Genomic DNA, 23,802 nt, shown 5'->3' with positions numbered 1-23,802 from the left:
TTGGCTGTGGAGCTTTTCTGCTGCAAGTGAATGAGGTTTGTTAACACCCCATTCACTGACATTGTACTGTAATTTTAGCGTACCGGCAGCAGCGGTTCCATTGTGGAACCTCTCTTAACATAACTGAAAAGTTGTGACGGACCCGCAACTATTAGTATAAAGCAGTCAATACACAAATACACCCTGAAGTCACTAAATACAACAGAATAGATATTAAAAGAACTTTATTTCGCATCTCAAACTATACTGAGTCAATTTTATGTACTAAAGATGCTAAATGGGAAAGTCAAAGCCAATTAGATTTAATTTTTGACATTTTCTCATCTATAACATAATTGTTCATACTTCTCACACAAAAGTTAAAAAGTTCCACTCTATTGGTTTAGGCAAATGCAGAAGAATCTTCTGTGATACTTAGTTCCCCTGAACCCATACTTAGGAGATACCCCTGCAGCATGGGTGGCATAGAACTACAAGGCACAGTTTGCCCACTACTGTACACGTTGGCTTTCGGATTTCTGCTCGGTTGCCCAAGTCCTAAAGAAGAGTTCGCAATTTGGTTGCACCCCGCATCTCCAGTCATTAGTTCTGCTAGAGGATGTGGAATCCATCATGAGAGAATTCTTGTGAGGAGGAGGTTCAGTTAGTGAGAGCGATGAGCGCTTCTACTACGTTCCCCATGTGTTCTCGCAAACTGCGTTCTGCCGCCGACCGTGGGATCTCCATCTCATTCATCTGAAAGCCAAGAAAGTATTACTAGAAGAACTGCTCCTCCATGTAATCCCAATCCACACGGGGGTCATCTGTCTGCTACATATTTATCAGTCATGTAAAGAGGCGGCCGGGAAACATTAGCTGTAATTAAGGGGCAAGAAGACTTTTAAACAAATACTATCTATGTAATCGCAACCTCGGGGATTTGAAACTTTCCAAACTGATTACTGTGGATCACAAATGGAAACGAAAAGACTTTTTAGCCTTGGTAGAAAGACCACCCATATAGGACCACAACTATTCCCGTTATGTTTTAATTTTTCCCATCCCCATGCTAATAAATAATTAAATACTTCCCCATTCCTCCCCAGGCAGACTCCTTACCAAATCTTCTCCTGGCTCCTGTAGTCCACAGGGTCACCTCACCGCAAGTCGGACGGATCATCTTCTTTTTGTTAAGAATGTGAGGAATGGACGCATCATCTTACTGCCTGGCAATGTATGCTATGTCACTAGTGATGTAGTATTCATAGCCTAGCAGGGAGTGCTGAGCTATTGCTGAGAAAACACATACGTGCAGTATCGGTAATAGTTCAGCATTCCTTCTTAGACAGTGAAGGTGATATCGCTAGTGACATAGCGTACATGGCCAGGCAGTAAGAAGAATGCGAGGAATGGACGCATCATAACAAAAAGAAGAAAATCAGTCTGGCTTGCGGTGAGGTGACCGGGGACTACAGGAGAAGATCAGTGAGGAGAAGATGCAGTAAGACGACTGATGGGGGAGGAATAAGAAAGTATTGAAATTTTTTTAATGACAGAACCCCTTCCCGCTCCAGGGTGTACATTTACATCCTGTAGCATCGGGGTATGTATGAAGAGAGATCGTGGGGAGACCTCTCTTCATACAACACGGATGTCACCCTTTAAAGGGGTTCTGACATGAATAATGTTTTTATGCTTTACCAGCCATTGTTCCCTGGTCTGCCTAATGGACACAGGGAACCCATGGTTTAATGGCTGTTAAAGCATAAAAACATAATACTTACCTTGTCTCCTGTTGTTGTTGTCGACATCGGGGAAGGGGGGGAATCTCCCAGCAGGCTCTGTTCTTCCTCTTCTTCCTCCACGAGCCACGCCGCTCCGGGATCACGCGCATGCGCAGTGGAGAGGTGCCCTCTGACAGGAGTCAGGACGGGCCGCGTCTCCACTGCGCACGCGCAGAATCTCGGAGTTCAGCCAGAACGGACGGGCCGCCCACAGCAAGCACTGCTTGTGACGTGCTTGCTGGGTGGCCCGTCCGTTCACCTCGGAAGTGGCTGACGGACGGAGCAGAGCAGGAAGTGGTCATTTTGACCGCTCCTGCTCTGCTTCTACAGGCCACAGAAGATGATGCCCGCTGGAGGGGACATGCCTGGCAATCGGTCCTGGCCAGGCAAGGTAAGCAATTTTTTATTTTTTTTTTAAATGTCAGAACCCCTTTAAATGCTGCTGTCAATTCTGACTGCGGCATTTAAACTCCCCGAACGATGTTCAGAGCCATGTGGGTATCATGGCAGTCAGGGGCATTCTGAAAGGCCCCATGGCTGCCTTAGCAGTCTGCCTATCAAGGCATCCCAGTGGGGTGGGTTGATAGACTGCCTGTCATATCAAATGACAGTCTAGGGCATTACATCATACTGCAGGAGCGATCAAAGCATCGCTAGTTGTGGTCCCCTGGGGAGCCTTAAAAAAAAAAAAAAGTAGAAATAAGGGGAAAAAAAAGGTAAAAACCACTTCCCCCTCTACCATACCTATAATAAACACATCTAACTCATAAAACAAAAATACATATTTGGTATGGCCACGTCCATAAAAGTCTGATCAAAGTAGCACATTATTTACCCCGTACGGTGAACATCGTCCGAAAAAATAAATAACGCCAGAAACGCTCTTTTAGACACCCTGTCTCCCAGAAAAAAGGCAATAAATAGCGATCAAAAAGTCGTATATATTACGAAATCGTACCAACGTAAACTACAGGATGTCTCATAAAAAATGAGCCCCTGCACAATAATGTCTATGGAAAAATAAAGGAGTGATGATTTTTAAAAGCTCTGAGCTTCCATCGCAGATTCAGCCGGAAATACTGGAAGAAATGGCCCCGCATGCAGCACTTTTTTTCCGTCCAAAAGCCGGGAGGAAAGCGGGCGGACCCCATTATAGTCCAGAGACAAAACCGGTCGGCGACAGCAGGGGATTCCCTTTCCTGCTCCCCAAACCAGGAAGGTGGAAACCTGAGTGCAGATGTAGCCCCCACCCCCTACTCACAATCAGCTCCACATCTTCCTTCTTGATGGTGACCTTTGCCAGTTCCTTCTCTCTGCAACAAAGAGGAGAAAGTCTTTAGTAACCTTTCTTACATAGGATGAGCCTCCATCACATCATAGCAGCCGGCCGTGAACAACTAGTTACCCGACCCCACGTCATCTCATACTACTATAGAAGATGACGACATGGTGACAGGCATAGCAGGCATGGGGACATCATATGTCATCTCTTATTACTATAGAGGAAGACATGGTGACAGGCAGAGCAGGCATGAGGACATCATATGTCATCTCTTATTACTATAGAGGAAGACATGGTGACAGGCATAGCAGGCATGGGGACGTCATATGTCATCTCATACTACTATAGAGGAAGAAGACACGGGGACAGGCATAAAAGGCATGGGGACATCACGTCATCTCATACTACTATAGCAGACGATGACATGGTGACAGGCATGGGGACATCACGTCATCTCATACTACTATAGCAGACGATGACAGGCATAGCAGGCATGGGGACATCACGTCATCTCATACTACTATAGAAGACGACAGTGACAGGCACAGCAGGCATGATGACATCATAGGTCATCTCTTATTACTATAGAGGAAGACATGGTGACAGGCAGAGCAGGCATGGGGGCATCATGTTATCTCATACTACTATAGAGGAAGAAGACAGTGACAGGCATAGCAGGCATGGGGACCTCACATCATCTCATACTACTATAGAGGAAGAAGACATGGTGACAGGCATAGCAGCATCATGTTATCTCATACTACTATAGAGGAAGAAGACATGGGGACAGGCATAGCAGGCATGGGGGCATCTTGTCATCTCTTATTAGTATAGAGGAAGACATGGGGACAGGCATAGCAGGCATGGGGACATCACGTCATCTCATACTACTATAGAGGAAGAAGACATGGTGACAGGCATAGCAGGCATGGGGACATCACGTCATCTCATACTACTATAGAGGAAGAAGACATGGTGACAGGCATAGCAGGCATGGGGACATCACGTCATCTCATACTACTATAGAGGAAGAAGACATGGTGGCAGGCATGGGGACATCACGTCAACTCATACTACTATAGAGGAAGAAGACATGGTGGCAGGCATGGGGACATCACGTCAACTCATACTACTATAGAGGAAGAAGACATGGTGACAGGCATAGCAGGCATGGGGACATCACGTCATCTCATACTACTATAGAAGACGACAGTGACAGGCACAGCAGGCATGATGACATCATAGGTCATCTCTTATTACTATAGAGGAAGACATGGTGACAGGCAGAGCAGGCATGGGGGCATCATGTTATCTCATACTACTATAGAGGAAGAAGACAGTGACAGGCATAGCAGGCATGGGGACCTCACATCATCTCATACTACTATAGAGGAAGAAGACATGGTGACAGGCATAGCAGCATCATGTTATCTCATACTACTATAGAGGAAGAAGACATGGGGACAGGCATAGCAGGCATGGGGGCATCTTGTCATCTCTTATTAGTATAGAGGAAGACATGGGGACAGGCATAGCAGGCATGGGGACATCACGTCATCTCATACTACTATAGAGGAAGAAGACATGGTGACAGGCATAGCAGGCATGGGGACATCACGTCATCTCATACTACTATAGAGGAAGAAGACATGGTGGCAGGCATGGGGACATCACGTCAACTCATACTACTATAGAGGAAGAAGACATGGTGACAGGCATAGCAGGCATGGGGACATCACGTCATCTCATACTACTATAGAGGAAGAAGACATGGTGACAGGCATAGCAGGCATGGGGACATCACGTCATCTCATACAACTATAGAGGAAGAAGACATGGTGACAGGCATAGCAGGCATGGGGACATCACGTCAACTCATACTACTATAGAGGAAGAAGACATGGTGACAGGCATAGCAGGCATGGGGACATCACGTCATCTCATACAACTATAGAGGAAGAAGACATGGTGACAGGCATAGCAGGCATGGGGACATCACGTCATCTCATACTACTATAGAGGAAGAAGACATGGTGACAGGCATAGCAGGCATGGGGACATCACGTCATCTCATACTACTATAGAGGAAGAAGACATGGTGACAGGCATAGCAAGCATGGGCGCATCACGTCATCTCATACTACTATAGAGGAAGAAGACATGGGGACAGGCATAGCAGGCATGGGCGCATCACGTCATCTCATACTACTATAGAGGAAGAAGACATGGGGACAGGCAGAGCAGGCATGGGCGCATCACGTCATCTCATACTACTATAGAGGAAGAAGACATGGGGACAGGCATAGCAGGCATGGGCGCATCACGTCATCTCATACTACTATAGAGGAAGAAGACATGGGGACAGGCACAGCAGGCATGGGGACATCACGTCATCTCATACTACTATAGAGGAAGAAGACATGGGGACAGGCACAGCAGGCATGGGGACATCACGTCATCTCATACTACTATAGAGGAAGAAGACATGGGGACAGGCACAGCAGGCATGGGGACATCACGTCATCTCATACTACTATAGAGGAAGAAGACAGAGACAGGCACAGCAGGCATGGGGACATCACGTCATCTCATACTACTATAGAGGAAGAAGACAGACAGGCATAGCAGGCATGGGGACATCACGTCATCTCATACTACTATAGAGGAAGAAGACATGGTGACAGGCATAGCAGGCATGGGGACATCACGTCATCTCATACTACTATAGAGGAAGAAGACATGGTGACAGGCATAGCAGGCATGGGGACATCACGTCATCTCATACTACTATAGAGGAAGAAGACATGGTGACAGGCATAGCAGGCATGGGGACATCACGTCATCTCATACTACTATAGAGGAAGAAGACATGGTGACAGGCATAGCAGGCATGGGGACATCACGTCATCTCATACTACTATAGAGGAAGAAGACATGGTGACAGGCATAGCAGGCATGGGGACATCACGTCATCTCATACTACTATAGAGGAAGAAGACATGGGGACAGGCATAGCAGGCATGGGGGCATCACGTCATCTCATACTACTATAGAGGAAGAAGACATGGTGACAGGCATAGCAGGCATGGGGACAGCACGTCATCTCATACTACTATAGAGGAAGAAGACATGGGGACATCTTGTCATCTCTTATTACTATAGAGGAAGAAGACATGGTGACAGGCATAGCAGGCATGGGGACATCTTGTCATCTCTTATTAGTATAGAGGAAGACATGGTGACAGGCATAGCAGGCATGGGCGCATCATGTCATCTCATACTACTATAGAGGAAGAAGACATGGTGACAGGCATAGCAGGCATGGGGACATCTTGTCATCTCTTATTAGTATAGAGGAAGACATGGTGACAGGCATAGCAGGCATGGGCGCATCACGTCATCTCATACTACTATAGAGGAAGAAGACATGGGGACAGGCATAGCAGGCATGGGGGCATCACGTCATCTCATACTACTATAGAGGAAGAAGACATGGTGACAGGCATAGCAGGCATGGGGACAGCACGTCATCTCATACTACTATAGAGGAAGAAGACATGGGGACATCTTGTCATCTCTTATTACTATAGAGGAAGAAGACATGGTGACAGGCATAGCAGGCATGGGGACATCTTGTCATCTCTTATTAGTATAGAGGAAGACATGGTGACAGGCATAGCAGGCATGGGCGCATCATGTCATCTCATACTACTATAGAGGAAGAAGACATGGTGACAGGCATAGCAGGCATGGGGACATCTTGTCATCTCTTATTAGTATAGAGGAAGACATGGTGACAGGCATAGCAGGCATGGGCGCATCACGTCATCTCATACTACTATAGAGGAAGAAGACATGGGGACAGGCAGAGCAGGCATGGGCGCATCACGTCATCTCATACTACTATAGAGGAAGAAGACATGGTGACAGGCATAGCAGGCATGGGGACATCACGTCATCTCATACTACTATAGAGGAAGAAGACATGGTGACAGGCATAGCAGCATCATGTTATCTCATACTACTATAGAGGAAGAAGACATGGGGACAGGCATAGCAGGCATGGGGGCATCTTGTCATCTCTTATTAGTATAGAGGAAGACATGGGGACAGGCATAGCAGGCATGGGGACATCACGTCATCTCATACTACTATAGAGGAAGAAGACATGGTGACAGGCATAGCAGGCATGGGGACATCACGTCATCTCATACTACTATAGAGGAAGAAGACATGGTGGCAGGCATGGGGACATCACGTCAACTCATACTACTATAGAGGAAGAAGACATGGTGACAGGCATAGCAGGCATGGGGACATCACGTCATCTCATACTACTATAGAGGAAGAAGACATGGTGACAGGCATAGCAGGCATGGGGACATCACGTCATCTCATACAACTATAGAGGAAGAAGACATGGTGACAGGCATAGCAGGCATGGGGACATCACGTCAACTCATACTACTATAGAGGAAGAAGACATGGTGACAGGCATAGCAGGCATGGGGACATCACGTCATCTCATACAACTATAGAGGAAGAAGACATGGTGACAGGCATAGCAGGCATGGGGACATCACGTCATCTCATACTACTATAGAGGAAGAAGACATGGTGACAGGCATAGCAGGCATGGGGACATCACGTCATCTCATACTACTATAGAGGAAGAAGACAGAGACAGGCACAGCAGGCATGGGGACATCACGTCATCTCATACTACTATAGAGGAAGAAGACAGACAGGCATAGCAGGCATGGGGACATCACGTCATCTCATACTACTATAGAGGAAGAAGACATGGTGACAGGCATAGCAGGCATGGGGACATCACGTCATCTCATACTACTATAGAGGAAGAAGACATGGTGACAGGCATAGCAGGCATGGGGACATCACGTCATCTCATACTACTATAGAGGAAGAAGACATGGTGACAGGCATAGCAGGCATGGGGACATCACGTCATCTCATACTACTATAGAGGAAGAAGACATGGTGACAGGCATAGCAGGCATGGGGACATCACGTCATCTCATACTACTATAGAGGAAGAAGACATGGTGACAGGCATAGCAGGCATGGGGACATCACGTCATCTCATACTACTATAGAGGAAGAAGACATGGGGACAGGCATAGCAGGCATGGGGGCATCACGTCATCTCATACTACTATAGAGGAAGAAGACATGGTGACAGGCATAGCAGGCATGGGGACAGCACGTCATCTCATACTACTATAGAGGAAGAAGACATGGGGACATCTTGTCATCTCTTATTACTATAGAGGAAGAAGACATGGTGACAGGCATAGCAGGCATGGGGACATCTTGTCATCTCTTATTAGTATAGAGGAAGACATGGTGACAGGCATAGCAGGCATGGGCGCATCATGTCATCTCATACTACTATAGAGGAAGAAGACATGGTGACAGGCATAGCAGGCATGGGGACATCTTGTCATCTCTTATTAGTATAGAGGAAGACATGGTGACAGGCATAGCAGGCATGGGCGCATCACGTCATCTCATACTACTATAGAGGAAGAAGACATGGGGACAGGCATAGCAGGCATGGGGGCATCACGTCATCTCATACTACTATAGAGGAAGAAGACATGGTGACAGGCATAGCAGGCATGGGGACAGCACGTCATCTCATACTACTATAGAGGAAGAAGACATGGGGACATCTTGTCATCTCTTATTACTATAGAGGAAGAAGACATGGTGACAGGCATAGCAGGCATGGGGACATCTTGTCATCTCTTATTAGTATAGAGGAAGACATGGTGACAGGCATAGCAGGCATGGGCGCATCATGTCATCTCATACTACTATAGAGGAAGAAGACATGGTGACAGGCATAGCAGGCATGGGGACATCTTGTCATCTCTTATTAGTATAGAGGAAGACATGGTGACAGGCATAGCAGGCATGGGCGCATCACGTCATCTCATACTACTATAGAGGAAGAAGACATGGGGACAGGCAGAGCAGGCATGGGCGCATCACGTCATCTCATACTACTATAGAGGAAGAAGACATGGTGACAGGCATAGCAGGCATGGGGACATCACGTCATCTCATACTACTATAGAGGAAGAAGACATGGTGACAGGCATAGCAGGCATGGGGACATCACGTCATCTCATACTACTATAGAGGAAGAAGACATGGGGACATCTTGTCATCTCTTATTACTATAGAGGAAGAAGACATGGTGACAGGCATAGCAGGCATGGGGACATCTTGTCATCTCTTATTAGTATAGAGGAAGACATGGTGACAGGCATAGCAGGCATGGGCGCATCATGTCATCTCATACTACTATAGAGGAAGAAGACATGGTGACAGGCATAGCAGGCATGGGGACATCTTGTCATCTCTTATTAGTATAGAGGAAGACATGGTGACAGGCATAGCAGGCATGGGCGCATCACGTCATCTCATACTACTATAGAGGAAGAAGACATGGGGACAGGCATAGCAGCCATGGGCGCATCATGTCATCAATAACACAAGGATAGAAAGATTTGTGTCTCCTTAACCCCTTCAGCCCCAGGTACATACGTCCCAGGTAGTAGGAGCACTCCGTCGGGGTGGAGTCACCGCTGCACAAGGAGGAAGCATTAGACCAGCACACTCACCTCTCCTGCTTGGCCTTCTGCTCCCGGGACCTCCGGTCTCCGATCACCGACATGGCCTGTAAGAGAGTACAGCGAAAGGTGAAACGAGGCTGCGGCTCCACGGAACCGGCCGGGGGAGCTCCGTCTCTCGGGGTCTCACCGTTTCCAGGTTGGAGCTCTGGATCTCCTTCTCCTCCGCATAGTCGGTGACCCTCTCCAGGTCCGCCGCTCCGCTGTCATGTTTGCGCGGTTTGTCTGCCGGCCGCTCGCTGCAGTTCTCCTCCGTCTCCAGTTCTAGCTCTACATCCCCCTCCGCTGCCATGACTGCTCTCTGTGCCGGAAGTCAAGAGCCGAGCGTGCAGCTCTACTTCCGGCAGCTCCTGACTGACGTCACTTCCGTCGCTAGGAACGCTGGGAGACTAGCCGGTGGCTGAAGCTTATGCTGCCATGTTGAAGACTGGCAATGTGCATTACTTCCGCTATACAACCACCAAGTTGCCAACCGCACTCTATCACTATACTCTGTCATACACCACCTCAGATAACAATAATAGTCTTTATCCATTAAACAAACATAATTGAAACCAAATTACTCACAAATTTATCAGGGTTGTAAAAAAAGTGACACACAAAGTGTTACACCAAATAGGGTGTAACACTGTGACTCAGAATACCACGTGCAAATTGTATAAAAAAAATCATCCAATAGGATTCATATTGCATCTAAGTACAATTATTGCACATTAATAATAAAAAGTGCACGTTCGTACTAAAATCGCAACTGCGGTATCCATGCAGACTCCCACATGCATATATTGGGTGTCATCATAATCATACAACATCATTTACATCAACATATTATATAATATTAGTTGATCATCAATAAATTTGTATTGCCTCTAGGTCCCAGCTCAAGTCCAGAGCAATACAAATTTATGGGTGATCAAGCAATCACAGCCGATCAGCGATTGATTACCTATTCTTAGGATAGGTCATCAATAGTATTTTCCCCAGAAAACCCCTTTAAGTCAGTAAGACCAATATAAATTCTGTAGTGCCCTCCTCATGGCAACTTCCTGCCACTTTTGCGGAAGTTTGCTCAGTCATGAAGTTCTCCTATTTTTTGAGACTCAGAGACAATCCGGTAAAATAGGCAAGTGTGATATACCGTATTGACCTGTGTAACAATTATGTAATCGGATGCTGATATCACAAATGAGATTACTTGAAGGAGAAACTTCTCCAGAGCAGCCCCAGTCCTCTGGAACGCACTAGCCAAAACTATCTGCGCAATCCCTGATTCACAAAACTTCAGGCGTGCTCTAAAAATGCACCTCTTCAGGGAAGCATACCATATCTCCCAAACCAAACCCCTCTGTACTCCACCTTATGACATGCTCCCTGTCCTAGTGACTGCCACCCTGCTAGCCACCGTCAACTGCCCCCTGCAGTCACACCGATTCAGCCACCACACGGCTAAATGTCTGACCATTGTCTATGTGTATAGCATCCCTCACTCTCCACCTCGCCATACCGTGCACATCTCCACCCCTCTACCTTCTGTATCACCCCATTGCTTGTAGTATGTAAGCTCGTTGGAGCAGGACCCTCACCCCTATTGTTTCCATCAACTGATTACTATGTAACCGTGGTTTTTGTATTTTTGTACTTTTGTCTCTCTGTATTCCCTCTGTTTTTGTAAGCGCTGCGGAATATGTTTGTCGCTATACAAATAAATATTATTATTGTTAACAGCATGATAAATGGTTAATGCGTAATGGTAGACCAATAGACACAACGCCCCACATGTATGGAGTATGAGTCTTATTTATATATTGGCTCAAATCAGTACCTACTCTTGCATCCTATAATGTAATGATGCATACAGTATGTGGAGCCACTGATGATTTCAAAGGTTCTTGTTCCTAGTGGTGTAGCCTATTGACTCCGTACTGAGATCCATGATCTTTCTTTTTTGCAAGGACAAATCACGGAATCCAGTTTGAGTACTCAATTCATAAATTCAATTCTTTTTTTTTTTGCTCTGAACTTTTATTACAAACACTAAACTGTTTGCAACTCTTGAATACGGAAGATGTTCCCAAAGTTTACATTACAGATCCAAGTAAAGAATACAGTACAGGACAATCCTGTTTCTTATCAAAAGAGGCAGTCTAAGGACAAAGTGCATCACCGGCAAGAGAGAAAACAAAGACATCTTTATCATAATTCATATTTACTTCAGTTAAAAAACAAAATATTTCAAGGCCCAATGGCCGACTTTTTCAATTTTGTTAGCGCACTGGCAATTCTCAAAAAACGTAAAGAGGAAATCCTGCCCACCCATCCGGCACCACAATTACAGTACACTTGTAAATCAGAATACGGTACTAAAGAACGCAAGAAACTCAATTCAATCAAGTTTAAATATAAGCCCTACCCCGAAAATAATCAACAACTGCAGAAATTTAAAAAAAAAAGAATACATCACCCCAGCAGCACCGCCCTCGCCGGCGGTCCCCCCGCAGGCCCGCGGCATTCCCCCCATGAAAATCCCCACCCCCTGAAAGCGCCGGCCCCGACTGGCCGAACGCCGCGACCAACCACAGGCAGCGCCCAGCATTGAATGACAGCCGAGCGCCGACCCTGATTGGCCACAGCGCCCAGCCAACCAGAGGCAGCGCCCCAGGAGGCGGGGACCCTTCAATCCCATGCCAGAAGAGCAGCAGAGGAAGAGTGCTGGGGACCCGCCGGAAGATGCGCCGTAGACGACAGCGCCACCAAGGCGATGCATGCCTGCTTTCCTTTTTTTCTATAGTTATTGATTTTCGGGGGGGGATGAGGGCACTTATATTTCAAGGAGGAACGCAGTGAAAATTCGCCTGTGGACAGGAGCCATTAAGAGGACTCACAATACTGCTGAACCATGCCCAGGACTGGTCATCCATATCCGATCAATGGTTGTCAACTGCTGGGGACCTCCACTATAGCCTGTGTGATGAGACCTTGGGGTTCAGGTGAGTGCAGTAGCCCCTTCTCAGGCCAGTGACATGTTTGTTTGTTATGTGACCCTTTAGCAGCTCAGTCCCCTTCAAGTGAAAGAGACTGATCTGCTATACTAGACAATGCCACTACAAAACGTACAGCACTGTACCTAGTATGCTGTGAAAGGGCTGTGGTACTTGCCCAAGCGCCGTGACCCCATCACACAGCTGACTGGAGGTCATTCTGAGCGGCGGACCCCAAGTGATCAGCTATTGATGACCTATGCTAAAGACAGGTCATCACTACTGGAGTCCCGGAAACCCCCGTTAGTATGGTAACACAGCATATATACCTGGCTCCACAGTAAAAGTACCTGACTAGAGGAATAAGTTTGCATAACTTGCGCTATCAGTATAAGCACCTTTTTTAATACTATTTTCTCCTTTTTTTCCCATTGCAAACTTTGTTGTTAACAGGTGAATATCTGTAAAGAGCAGTTCGGTAAGACCTTATAGCAATCCATTATTTAGGCCTTCGTTGCCGACTCCAGGAAATGGTCTCGCCGGACAATGAAGTAGAGTGCTTTCATTGCCATCGCCAATAGAGAATGGCTGAAGGCGTTGAACAGTGAATAAACAGAACTAAGAAACTGCTGTTGATTTCACAACAGGAATACTGAAACTGTGTTACCAGGAGAACACAAAAGGCGAGAAAACAAAGGATAAAGGGGCAGCGGTACAAGTTCTTCTCTATAGCATCCCACTAGTAACTTATCCTCACAACTGTGAGGGGTTAATTCTAGATTTTCCCCTGTCTCAAATTAAATAAGAATAAATAGAAGAAATACATTTAATTTCTCGACTTTCAACTTTTCTTTATCTGACTATATGACCCTGAAGCTTGTTTCCATATGTCTTATCTGTACCTTCCCATGTCGTCCTGTTCTCTGTACATGTTCTGAGAATCTTATCCGAGGACATATTTTGCTTTGATACAACTGTCACCGAGCATTGATATATTGTTTATGTAGGAGACATCTTTGAAAGAAATATTGTTCATTATAATCTCCAGATGTCCAGCAGCTTCGGACATGCGCAGTGATTAGATCTTACACAAGCATTTCTGTTTCTATAAAGTTCTGTACTTTGCAAATAAACTCACTTCTTCTTTGGCTAACCGCATACCGTGTGGTCATCCATCTAAGTCGTCAATGAGTACTCATATCTAAGACTCTAACAGATTGGGAAGCAGACAGCATCAGCTGACGGGTCCCCTTGTGACCCCCCTAACAATACTTGGCACTCCAACGAGGGACAGAAGCTAACTCCTTACCTGCAGCCAATACCTGACGACCCTACCTGCTGACCAGCCGGACCAGAGGCCACGGGACCCCAGATCTACAAAACACCGGTGTAAGGTAAGCCCTTGACTTACCACTCCAGCTCTGGGTTCCCCTGACTTCAGTCACGTGTCGACAGAAGGTAAGTGGCTGCATGTTTATAGGACACTTCTGCCTGTTATTTACGGTGTTCTTAGTAACCATGCTAGACGGAAGAACCCTTGTGTGTATATTGCCATGCTGTCTGCTGTGTGCTGTAGAAATTATTGCTTTTTGCCGGACTCATAATGTTAGCTGTAATTTGTAATAAGATTACTAAAAGCCGCCCAGCAAGGCAAGCCGTGGTCCTTCCTCTATGCCCGTAAGAAGTAAAGATATTGCTAAATAAATATCCTGCCCGTTGCGGACGTGGCAGAAGGGACTGAAAAGTCCATAAGTATCCTGCCAGTTGCAGACTCAGCAGTAGGGACAATAGTGGTAAATCAAGAGGTAAGTCCATAGTCAGAATGGGGTCTCAGACTTTCCTGACACCCATTGAAATAATAAAATTGGGGGAAGGGAAGGACATTTGTAGGCAAGCCTATAAAATATATAAACAGATAGGACTTAAAAAGAACAGACAATATAGAAAACAGCTAGAGAATGTAGTAAGTTGTTGAGAAAAGCAGGTGTTTAGAATTTTGGGAACCTTAGACCAACGAGTTTGGGAAAGATTCAGAGATAGTCAAAGGTTGGATAAAAGTATGTTAGACAGATGGATTGAGGCAAGTGTAGATACGGCAGTTATCAGAGAAAGGGAATCCTTTATAGTCTGGGTTCCTTTGGGACATAAAGCAAGTTCATGCAGAATCTGTGGATAATTATGTGACAAATAACCAATATTGTTTGTCTCGTATGTCTTGACGTTATGTAATCTAATCTTTGTTGTACGTTTTAGTCTCCGTCATACAAGTGTAAGAAAGTGTAAGAAAGTTATACCCCACTCACGTCTGTAGGGGCTTTTAAGAATACAAGGGTTAAGAATGCGGCGAATATTGCGCTGTTAGAAGCGCTTAGCATGTTGTCTTTTCTATGTGTTTAACTATTCCCCTGCCGTCTGTGTTTGATAGTCTGTGCAGAGAAATATACCTCTTGTTGTTGCTAATGATTGGTGTTGTTTGGAGTCTGAATGTTCTGGCCACTTTCTAGAGTCTTGGTTGTTGTTCTATTTCATAGAGAGATAAAATTTAAGGTCATAGAAAGAAAGACGTTGATGAAATAAGAAACTTGTAATGAATTACGTGAATTAATTGTCTTGAAAGTGGAAAGCATGTAGGGATTTTGAGGTATGTTTTTGCTTTTTGGGTAAATGTCAGTTCTGTGATTGGTTGGATGTCTGTATCACTGCTGAATGCTGTTAGTACTGTACTGTCTCTGAGAGAATGGTCTGCAGGGGCTTGTTGTAATTCATGTCTTTGTTATTAGTACTGATATCTTACAAGCCTTATCTGCATCCATCAAATTCTCACCAGATGGATCGGTACGGGTTGAGACCTCAGGTGCCAGTTCAGAAGAGTTTTGTAAACTAACTGCTCTCTTGGTGGATCCGGCTCATGTATTTGTCTTGACAGCCACTGCAGAAACCCAGCTTTCCGCAGGTCCTGACAAATAGTAAGCCACCTCCAATTCTGCAAAACAAAGGTTGTTCTCCTGGGTCATCGCTTAGCCCAAGGAACTGGACATCTGACATAGGGACAAAAGGCTGCTGTCCAAAAGCCATACCTGTACTTACACCAGCTGCCAAACTCCGCACCTTTCTGGGCCTTGTTTCATACTGCCGCCCATGGATCCACTCTGTTTCCTCTCTTATGCAACCACTCTATGACTGTCTTTCAATCATTCTTTTCTCTCTCACCTCTGAAGCTCAATTCTCAGCTCTCCACTAGCTGAGAATCCAGCTACAATGTGCTCTTGTCATTCTTTTCAATGTTGCTACTACCTTGAACCCGGCTACTCTTCTTCCAATTAAGTATCCTAGTTCAAAAGGGGGGAGGAGAAGACATAGGTGATCTTGGTATTGCAGGTCAGCTATTTAAAAAATTTTTTTTTTGCAACAAGGTTCTGATCTATTTGAAATAGAATACCAGTCTGATTGTTTAGCAGTAATCGGTGCAAGGGGTTTCAGGAGTGCCAATTCAGCTGGCAGAAACTGAACCGCTTGAGGTAATGTTTAAAGGGTCGCGATGCCTCATGCGCTTCCTTGTGCTGGAAGGTCCTGAAAGCATATTGGGAACCGATGTGATGGGACCCTTGGGATGTTGTATCGAACTTCACCCGTCCGGTGAGGCTCGTATACACCCCGGGTCTGAAAGTCACTCGACCTTCTGTCGGATGGCAGCAGACCAAGCGACACCTCTCCCTGTCCTCACTCTTATGCATGCAGAGGAGCAAGTTTTTAGTGTCGTTCCTTCAAGCCTTTGGGCTACCAGACAGACGGACCTCGGCAGACTGTCAGTCTCATTGGTAATGGTCTACCTAAAGGAAGGGGAAAAAGCCCCTTGGTCCGTTAGTGCCCCCTGGCACATGTCCAGGAAGATACAATTGCAGACACTGTCTCTTCTTTATGTTAACTTAAAGCCCTTAAGGAATGTGTCTTCCCAGCCAATACCCCTTTTGTTCCCCGTTAAAGAGAAAGAGTTTAAAGGGCCAGCCAGACTGTCAGTATTTGTTTGCATTTATTTTCAGAGGAAAGCAGTACTGTTGGACAGTGCTGCCATAAGGGGCACAGAATAGCCCAAAACCAGTTCACCAGATGCATGAAGCTGGTATTAGACACCTGGCCAATTCCCGAGGGCACCACCCTCTTGTAATATGTTGATGATTTACTTTTTTATGTACTCCTGACCCAAATAGTTACCTCAATGCATCACTAAGCCTTTTGTGTTTCCTCCATCAAGAATAGAAAAGCTGTAAGTTTACTAATGGAAACCATCATGTTGCCAGAACAGGTGGCCATAATAAAGGTTACTGAAGCCCCTGTTAACAAATGCATATTTTGAGTTGTTTTTTTTAGATGGTCCCAGGGTGAGGATGGACAACTCCACACTGGATATGCAGTGGTCACACAACAAGATGTCCTAAAAGCAGAATGCCTCCGCATGTCTCAGCACAAGAAGCGGAACTGAAGGCCCTCACTGAGGCGTGTAGAGTGGCAGAAGGTAAGATGGCAAACATTTACACTGACTCCCGGTATGCATTTGGCATAGCTCATGATTACGACCCAGCATGGAAGGCCAGACAGTTTTTTACCTCAGCAGGACAGCCAATTAAGAATGGTGCAGCGGTGCAGAGTCTCTTGGAAGCCCTACTTCCACCTGACAAAGTGGAGAGCTCACACCAATTCTTACATCAGAGAAGCAAGAGGCAACGTCATCACAGACCACACAGCAAAGGCAGCGGCCCTCAAGCCATGGAAGAAAAGAAGAAAAGAAGAATTTGACAAAAACTTTGGACATTGACTAAACTTTGGACTTTGATATGCTAAAGACTTTACAGTTACAAGCCAGCAAGGAAGGAAAAGACAAATTGACTTAATATGGGAGCAGCAGAAACAGGACGGTGTATGGCGAATAGTCAACAGAACTTGCCTACCACAGTCCCTGTGCCCCATGATGGCCCAGCTGATGCCCGGAAAGACGTACCTCTCAAAGTAGCAATGATGTCGACGCTTGAACAAGGACGGGTGGCTCCTGGGTTTTCTGTAGCTGCTGCATCATTTGTCCAATTTTGCATGATCTTTGCCTTAAGCAACAGGGCAGAAGTAAATTTGCCACATAACACTTGCCTAGACCACTCTACCCATTTCAGGGATTGCAAATTGACTACATTCAGCTCCCACTTGTTGGGAAGTATGAATATGTGCTTGTTGTTGTTGATTTCTTTTCAGGTTGGAGACCTACCCTGTTACTAAAGTAAATAAGCAGGTAACCGCACAGAAGCTCATGAATGAGGTAATCCGCAGGTACGGGGTACTAGAGACAATTGAGAGTGACAGAGGTACACATTTTACAGGTAAAGTGATGCGAGAGGTGATGTCAGCCCTTGGGGTGGAACAAGCGTTTCACGCCCCATACCACCCGCAGAGTTCCAGCAAAGTGAAAAGACTAAATGGTACGCTTAAGTTAAAAGAAGTTTTGTTTGGCTCTGTGCCAAGATTGGGGCTGTATCATCCACAGGCCCTACAGCAGGGCTAAGACACAGTAGCCGGATATGTAAAGCACCTGTGTGACCAACTAACAGTAACCCAGAATCTAGTCTTTTTCTCCCATTCCAGACCCAGACAACTTAAAGGGATCTCACTCCCTACAACCTGGAGACTGGGTGGTCGTAAAGAGGCGTGTCTGGAAATCCCTAGGGCCCAGATTCAAGGGGCCCTATCAAGGCCTGCTGACCACACCTACTTCGGTGAAAGTTGAAGGAACTGTTGCTTGTTTTGGGACTAATGGAACTTTTCACGCCCTACTTTGCCCCCCCATGAGAAGGAAAATGAAGGACATTTTGTTTATTGATGGACTTTTTGGACTCCTCACTCCATGCTTCGCCCTTGTAAGAGGGTGCAAAATGACAATGCCCAGAACCACTTTGTTAGACACCACCAAATACTGGTAGATGGACTGAACACCGCACAGGTGAAGGACTGTTGGACTTGTACACACACACCTGGTGCCACTAGATTCCTTTCCCGGCTGTTCCTGTTCCGTCGAAAGAACTGCTTGCATGGACAAATGAAAACTCAGAAACCAGAGATAGCTGGTGGGGTAACACATTTAGTTCTTTGAACCCTGCCAATTGGTTCTCTGGTTTAGGAGGGTGGTTCATGGGAATTTTACAAGGTATGCTTCAAGTAGCGATGATTTTGCTCGTCATATATATATATTGCTTTAAAGTTAATCATGTCTTGTATCACTCGTTGAAGTGAAAAGGCTTTTGCTAAACTTTAACCCAGATGGACTTTGGGACCACCACATGACTCTAGGGAATCTGGCAGGAGCTGGCACCACTCGGGTGAAGTACCCAGCATGATGGTGGACCCTATGTCCAAATGGGGGAATGTGAGGGGTTAATTCTAGATTTTCCCCTGTCTCAAATTAAATAAGAATAAATAGAAGAAATACATTTAATTTCTCTACTTTCAACTTTACTTTATCTGATTATATGACCCTGAAGCTTGTTTCCATATGTCTTATCTGTACCTTCCCATGTCGTCCTGTTCTCTGTACATGTTCTGAGAATCTTATCCGAGGACATATTTTGCTTTGATACAACTGTCACCAAGCATTGATATATTGTTTATGTAGGAGACATCTTTGAAAGAAATATTGTTCATTATAATCTCCAGATGTCCAGCAGCTTCGGACATGCGCAGTGATTAGATCTTACGCAAGCATTTCTGTTTCTATAAAGTTCTGTACTTTGCAAATAAACTCACTTCTTCTTTGGCTAACCGCATACCGTGTGGTCATCCATCTAAGTCGTCAATGAGTACTCATATCTAAGACTCTAACAGATTGGGAAGCAGACAGCATCAGCTGACGGGTCCCCTTGTGAGCCCCCTAACACAACATTAGTCTTACAGGGGCCGCTTCTAAGTCCGCGCAGTCTCCGTACGTAGTAAATTCCTTGCGCTGTAGGATTATCTGCCTCTGAGGTTCCAAAAACACGTGCTAAATTGGTCCTACCGACATCAGCAAGTTTCTCAATTGTTGATCAGTGGTTGATGAAGAAAGCCCTTCAACTGACACGACACAAGGCTGTGGCTTGCACTCCACTACACGGAGATTCTGTTTATTTGGCATCAGGCGTCCTTGGCCCATCTGTCCACCGACTCCTCTGCCTCTACCTCGCATAATGACCTGGTTTGTTGCAATCTGGCCTTGGATGCTATTCACCATATGGGAGGATGCGGACTCTGTCAGCAAAGACAGCGGACGGGCTTTGAGTTGATACAGCTGCTGGAAGGGCTGATGCTGCTGAATGCTTCCTTTCCCCAGTGTCACTTTTCTTACAGGCCCAGTTTTCTGTTGAACCCGCTGTTGAAACTGTTGCCTCTGCTGAGGTATTCGCTGCTGCGGCTGGACTCTGGGTTGTGATAGTTGTATTTGTGGACTGCATTCTGCAGCCTGCACCGATATAGTTTTGCCCGGTCCGGATAACTTAATTACACAGACTTTGGGGGCTATATTGGCTTGGTCCGCACTGCTGCTGTTCGACCTCTGCATGACTGTCCTCTTTGCCCACGTGGTTCTTTGTTCCTGCGGCTTCCCAAGGACTGGAGCTACTTTTATAGTCTGTTGCTGCCCAAATGCCGCCGCAGAGCCAGCGTGGCGTACAGGCTGCACTTTTGCTGGCGCGGTTTCCAACAGTGCCCTATTTTGTATAGTCTGCTTAATCACCTTCTTCTGCAGGCCCTGCAGCGCTACGCCGGGTCCAGCGGTCTGCGGAAGGAGGATTTTCTATGGCATCATAGTTGACAACAACTTTGGCTTACTTGCTACGAGTCTACTTCTGACGTTTGTCCGGGTCTGCTCGCTGACGTGAGTCGTTATCGGATTACTGTTATTTTCGACCTTTGCCATTTGGTTTGCAGCCTCCGGGGGATGGGGGGGGGGGCGGCTGTGCCGCGTTGGGCGGTGGCGGTTGCTGTTGTTGCTGCTGCTGCGAGAGGCGTTCAAGCAGTTCTTCTTGGCACCAGCCTTTTGTCGCCGTCGCAGCTTCTTTTGCCTTAACATCTTTTCTCTTAAGCGCTTCTATTTTTGATCTGCAGGTGGTATTGTCTGCTCTTCAATTGTCTTCGTCGGGGAACTGTTCTTCAATCTTAGGCACTTGCATATTTGGGCCGGCAGAACTCAGAGGTTTGTTTGCTTGCGCAGCACCAGGGGTTTCTTGCTTTATTTGTGGTGTTGTGGTGCCAAAAGACGTAACCTGCGCAGATCTTCTCCTGGTCGCTTCTGTGGCTTCGGTGGAGGGTGCTCCCTTAAGTTGCTGTTCCTCAGATGCTGTGATGGTGGATTGTGAGCTTTTGCCATATATTGACCTGGAGTATTCTGTCTCGGCTTCAGAGGTCCGTGTATTTGCTGCCCCGGCATTCTATGGGAAGGGGTCTGGGGAGTCTGTGCTCTAAATGGAGGCGACTGTTGGGATGACGCTGCGGGGTTTGGTGGCCCTCCATGGTGGTGATGTGGATGTAATGCCTGGATTGGAAGCTACATATGGCCCTGCAGATTTGCCTGAGAATGGGACATGAACGGTTGTCCCAGGCCTGATTGAAATGGCTGCCTTGGTGGAGCAAAAGGTCTTATATTGCCTGAAGGCTGGCTGAAAGGAGGCATTCCCAATGGACTCGGAGTTGGCAAGTTGATGCGCACAGGCCGCTCTCTAGTAAATCCTGGGGTGTTAAACCCTGGTTGAGGTCCAGGACCAGGCTGAGGGAAGTTTGGTTGAAGACCAGATCCTGGTGGGTTAAATCCTGGCTGCAGTCCAGGATTTAACTGGTTGAACTCAGGCTGGTTAAGACCCAGTGGATTAAATGGTGGCTGAGGTTCAGATTGGTTAAAGCCTGGCTGTGGTCCTGGCAGGTTGAAGTTTGGCTGGTTAAACCCTGGTTGGTTACCTGAAGGGTTAAAGACAGGCTGAGGACCAGGTGGGTTAAAACCCGACTGTGGGCCTGGTTGATTAAAGCCAGACTGCGAGCCGGGTGGATTAAAGCGGGGGTGATTGAAACCACCTTGCGGTGCAGGTGGATTAAATCCTGGATGTGAACCAGGGGGGTTAAAGTTGGCTTGAGGCTGATTGAATCTGGGCAGCTGGTTAAATGCTGGTCCGGGTGGATTGAATGTTGGAACAATTTGGTTAGGGACTGGGAGGTTGGTATTCAGAAGGGGTGGCGGAGGACCAGGAGGAGGATTTCTCTGGTCGAAGATGTGATGGTTTGGAAACCGCGGTTCTCCTAGGAAGAACGGTTCTCACTCAGGCTGCAGGGGTGGTGGCAGTGGTGGATTTCTTCATGGCTCCTGTAGCCTTGGTGGCGGATTAAAGTTGCCCGGCACAGGAGTTGAGGGTAGCTGAAATTCTGGCATGCCAGGGAACCTTGGCGGCCCCATGGGCGGACGGGGCTGGGTCGGGATCGGCAGAAGGGGAACTTGGACTGGGGTCACGTTCCCCTTAAAATGTGGATTAATGTGAATATTTTTAGGTTGTTGTGGGGGGGGTTGCCAAGAGTGTGTTATTTCCTATCCTTGGCTTTTCTTGTTGTGGCGAATGTAGCCCATCGGATGACAACTGACTCCTAGATCGTGGCATCAGAAGAAGAGGCTGGATGTTCTGCTGTTTGAACAGACTGCGAATAGGCTGTCCTTGGTTATGGCGATCCCTCAGGTTTCGCCTGTCGGTCAGGTGTCTTTGGTCCCCCATGCCACGGGACATGCCAAGACAGCCGCCTCGCCTCTTCAGGTGTTATAGGACATTAGTTTGCACATACGTTCTTTCTCTTCAAACTCTTTCAGGGAAGCCTTGGCTTCTTCAGACAGCTCTAAAGTTTCTGGAATATTTCACCGTTCGCGGTTAGTGGTGGAAAGACGTATTATTGTCCCTTCTTTACGTTCAATTTTGAAGCGTATACGAACGCTGTCTTCCTCCTCTTCATCTTCGTCATCTTCATCAAATTCTTTAGTGTGTGAGGGAAGCTCTTGTGAGTCATTCATCACCTCTTCAGATTCATTAGCAAGGTCCTGCGGTTCTTGTACTTCTATCTGCACATCACGTACAATTCTAACCGTGTCCTCCGCAAACTGCTGCTGTTCAACATTCTGTCTCTTGTGCGATTGGGAGTATTCCTCATCTTGAAATTAATCCAGAGGTTCATTGATCTCAAGGTCCAGCACCTCATCCGTGCCTCCTTCTTCCGCATATTCTACCTGTTCTTCGCCCAACTCCTCATAGTTTTCTTCGAAGGCCTCACCCAGATCTTCAGCGTTAGTTGCCAGTTCCTCCGTTTCATCATAAACGTCTTCAGGCTCCGCTTCCTCAAATTCTATATCCTCTCCTACAGACTCCTCATTCGCGCTTTTAGAAAGGTCAAAGGAGGAGTTGCCGCCAGCAGTCGCATTAAGGCTAACGGTTACTCCTTGTGAGCTGTAATTTGTTAAGTCCAACTCCTCCTCATCACTTTGGAGAAGATCATCATTAAGTTCCTCATCTGATAGATCTAGAGAAGTCTTCTTCCCAGGTAAGAAGTCCTCCTCCAGGAGGTCATCTTCTAGTTCACTGTCCAAGTCGTCATCCTTCGTTCTTCGCCTGCGAGATCTTTCTGCGCCGGGCTTATCAAACTGATCAAAGTCATCGTCTTCCAGCATCGCCGCCATACTGCTCCGGACTCCTCCTTCTCACACGGATCCGCTCGTCTCCGGGATTCAGTCAGCACACCTGGACTGGGAGAGGGAAATCACATCACAACATGGCCGCCATCAGCCGCCGCTGATATAACTGTCGGTCAAATGGGCTTCCAAGGGATGTAATAAATATCAAGAGCAAACTGAGCGTTACATCCTGAAGGAGTTTTTGAAGGAATGGTTTTTTTTTTAATTCTTTATTTTCAATTTTAATACAATTAACATTGAAAGTCATTCGGGCATCTTTATACAGTAATGCAAATTGAAATCCTAACTCTAGACATTAAGTGAACTTTAAATTGTGTGTGTGGAAACCCTCCACTCTAGAGGTCAAACTAAACAATCCTTTGTTCAAAGCGTCGCCCGTTTGTTGTAA

At 46.5% G+C, this 23,802-nt stretch overlaps 1 protein-coding gene and 1 pseudogene across 2 annotated transcripts; both read right to left on the bottom strand.

Moving 5' to 3' along the window:
* Nucleotides 1–207: 207 nt before the first annotated feature.
* On the bottom strand, nucleotides 208–10,046 carry HYPK (huntingtin interacting protein K). 2 transcript variants are annotated; one of them, XM_066592729.1, is made up of 4 exons: nucleotides 9,838–10,043; nucleotides 9,699–9,754; nucleotides 3,025–3,076; nucleotides 208–735 (listed from the first exon to the last, which is right to left on the bottom strand). In XM_066592729.1, the coding sequence occupies exons 1-4, from the start codon at nucleotides 9,997–9,999 to the stop codon at nucleotides 640–642; spliced, it is 366 nt and encodes a 121-aa protein (XP_066448826.1). In that variant the 5' UTR covers nucleotides 10,000–10,043; the 3' UTR covers nucleotides 208–639. The 2 variants fall into 2 exon arrangements, with proteins under 2 accessions (XP_066448826.1, XP_066448827.1); XM_066592730.1 differs by lacking the exons at nucleotides 208–735; nucleotides 9,699–9,754 and having other exon boundaries at nucleotides 3,017–3,076; nucleotides 9,838–10,046.
* A 9,546-nt stretch (nucleotides 10,047–19,592) lies between these two features.
* LOC136610126 (RNA-binding protein 33-like) lies at nucleotides 19,593–23,470 on the bottom strand (annotated as a pseudogene).
* Between the last annotated feature and the right edge of the window lie 332 nt (nucleotides 23,471–23,802).

This window comes from Eleutherodactylus coqui, chromosome 2, assembly GCF_035609145.1.
Source record: "Eleutherodactylus coqui strain aEleCoq1 chromosome 2, aEleCoq1.hap1, whole genome shotgun sequence".
NCBI lineage: Eukaryota > Metazoa > Chordata > Amphibia > Anura > Eleutherodactylidae > Eleutherodactylus > Eleutherodactylus coqui.
This window is presented reverse-complemented; position numbering and strand designations above follow the sequence as displayed.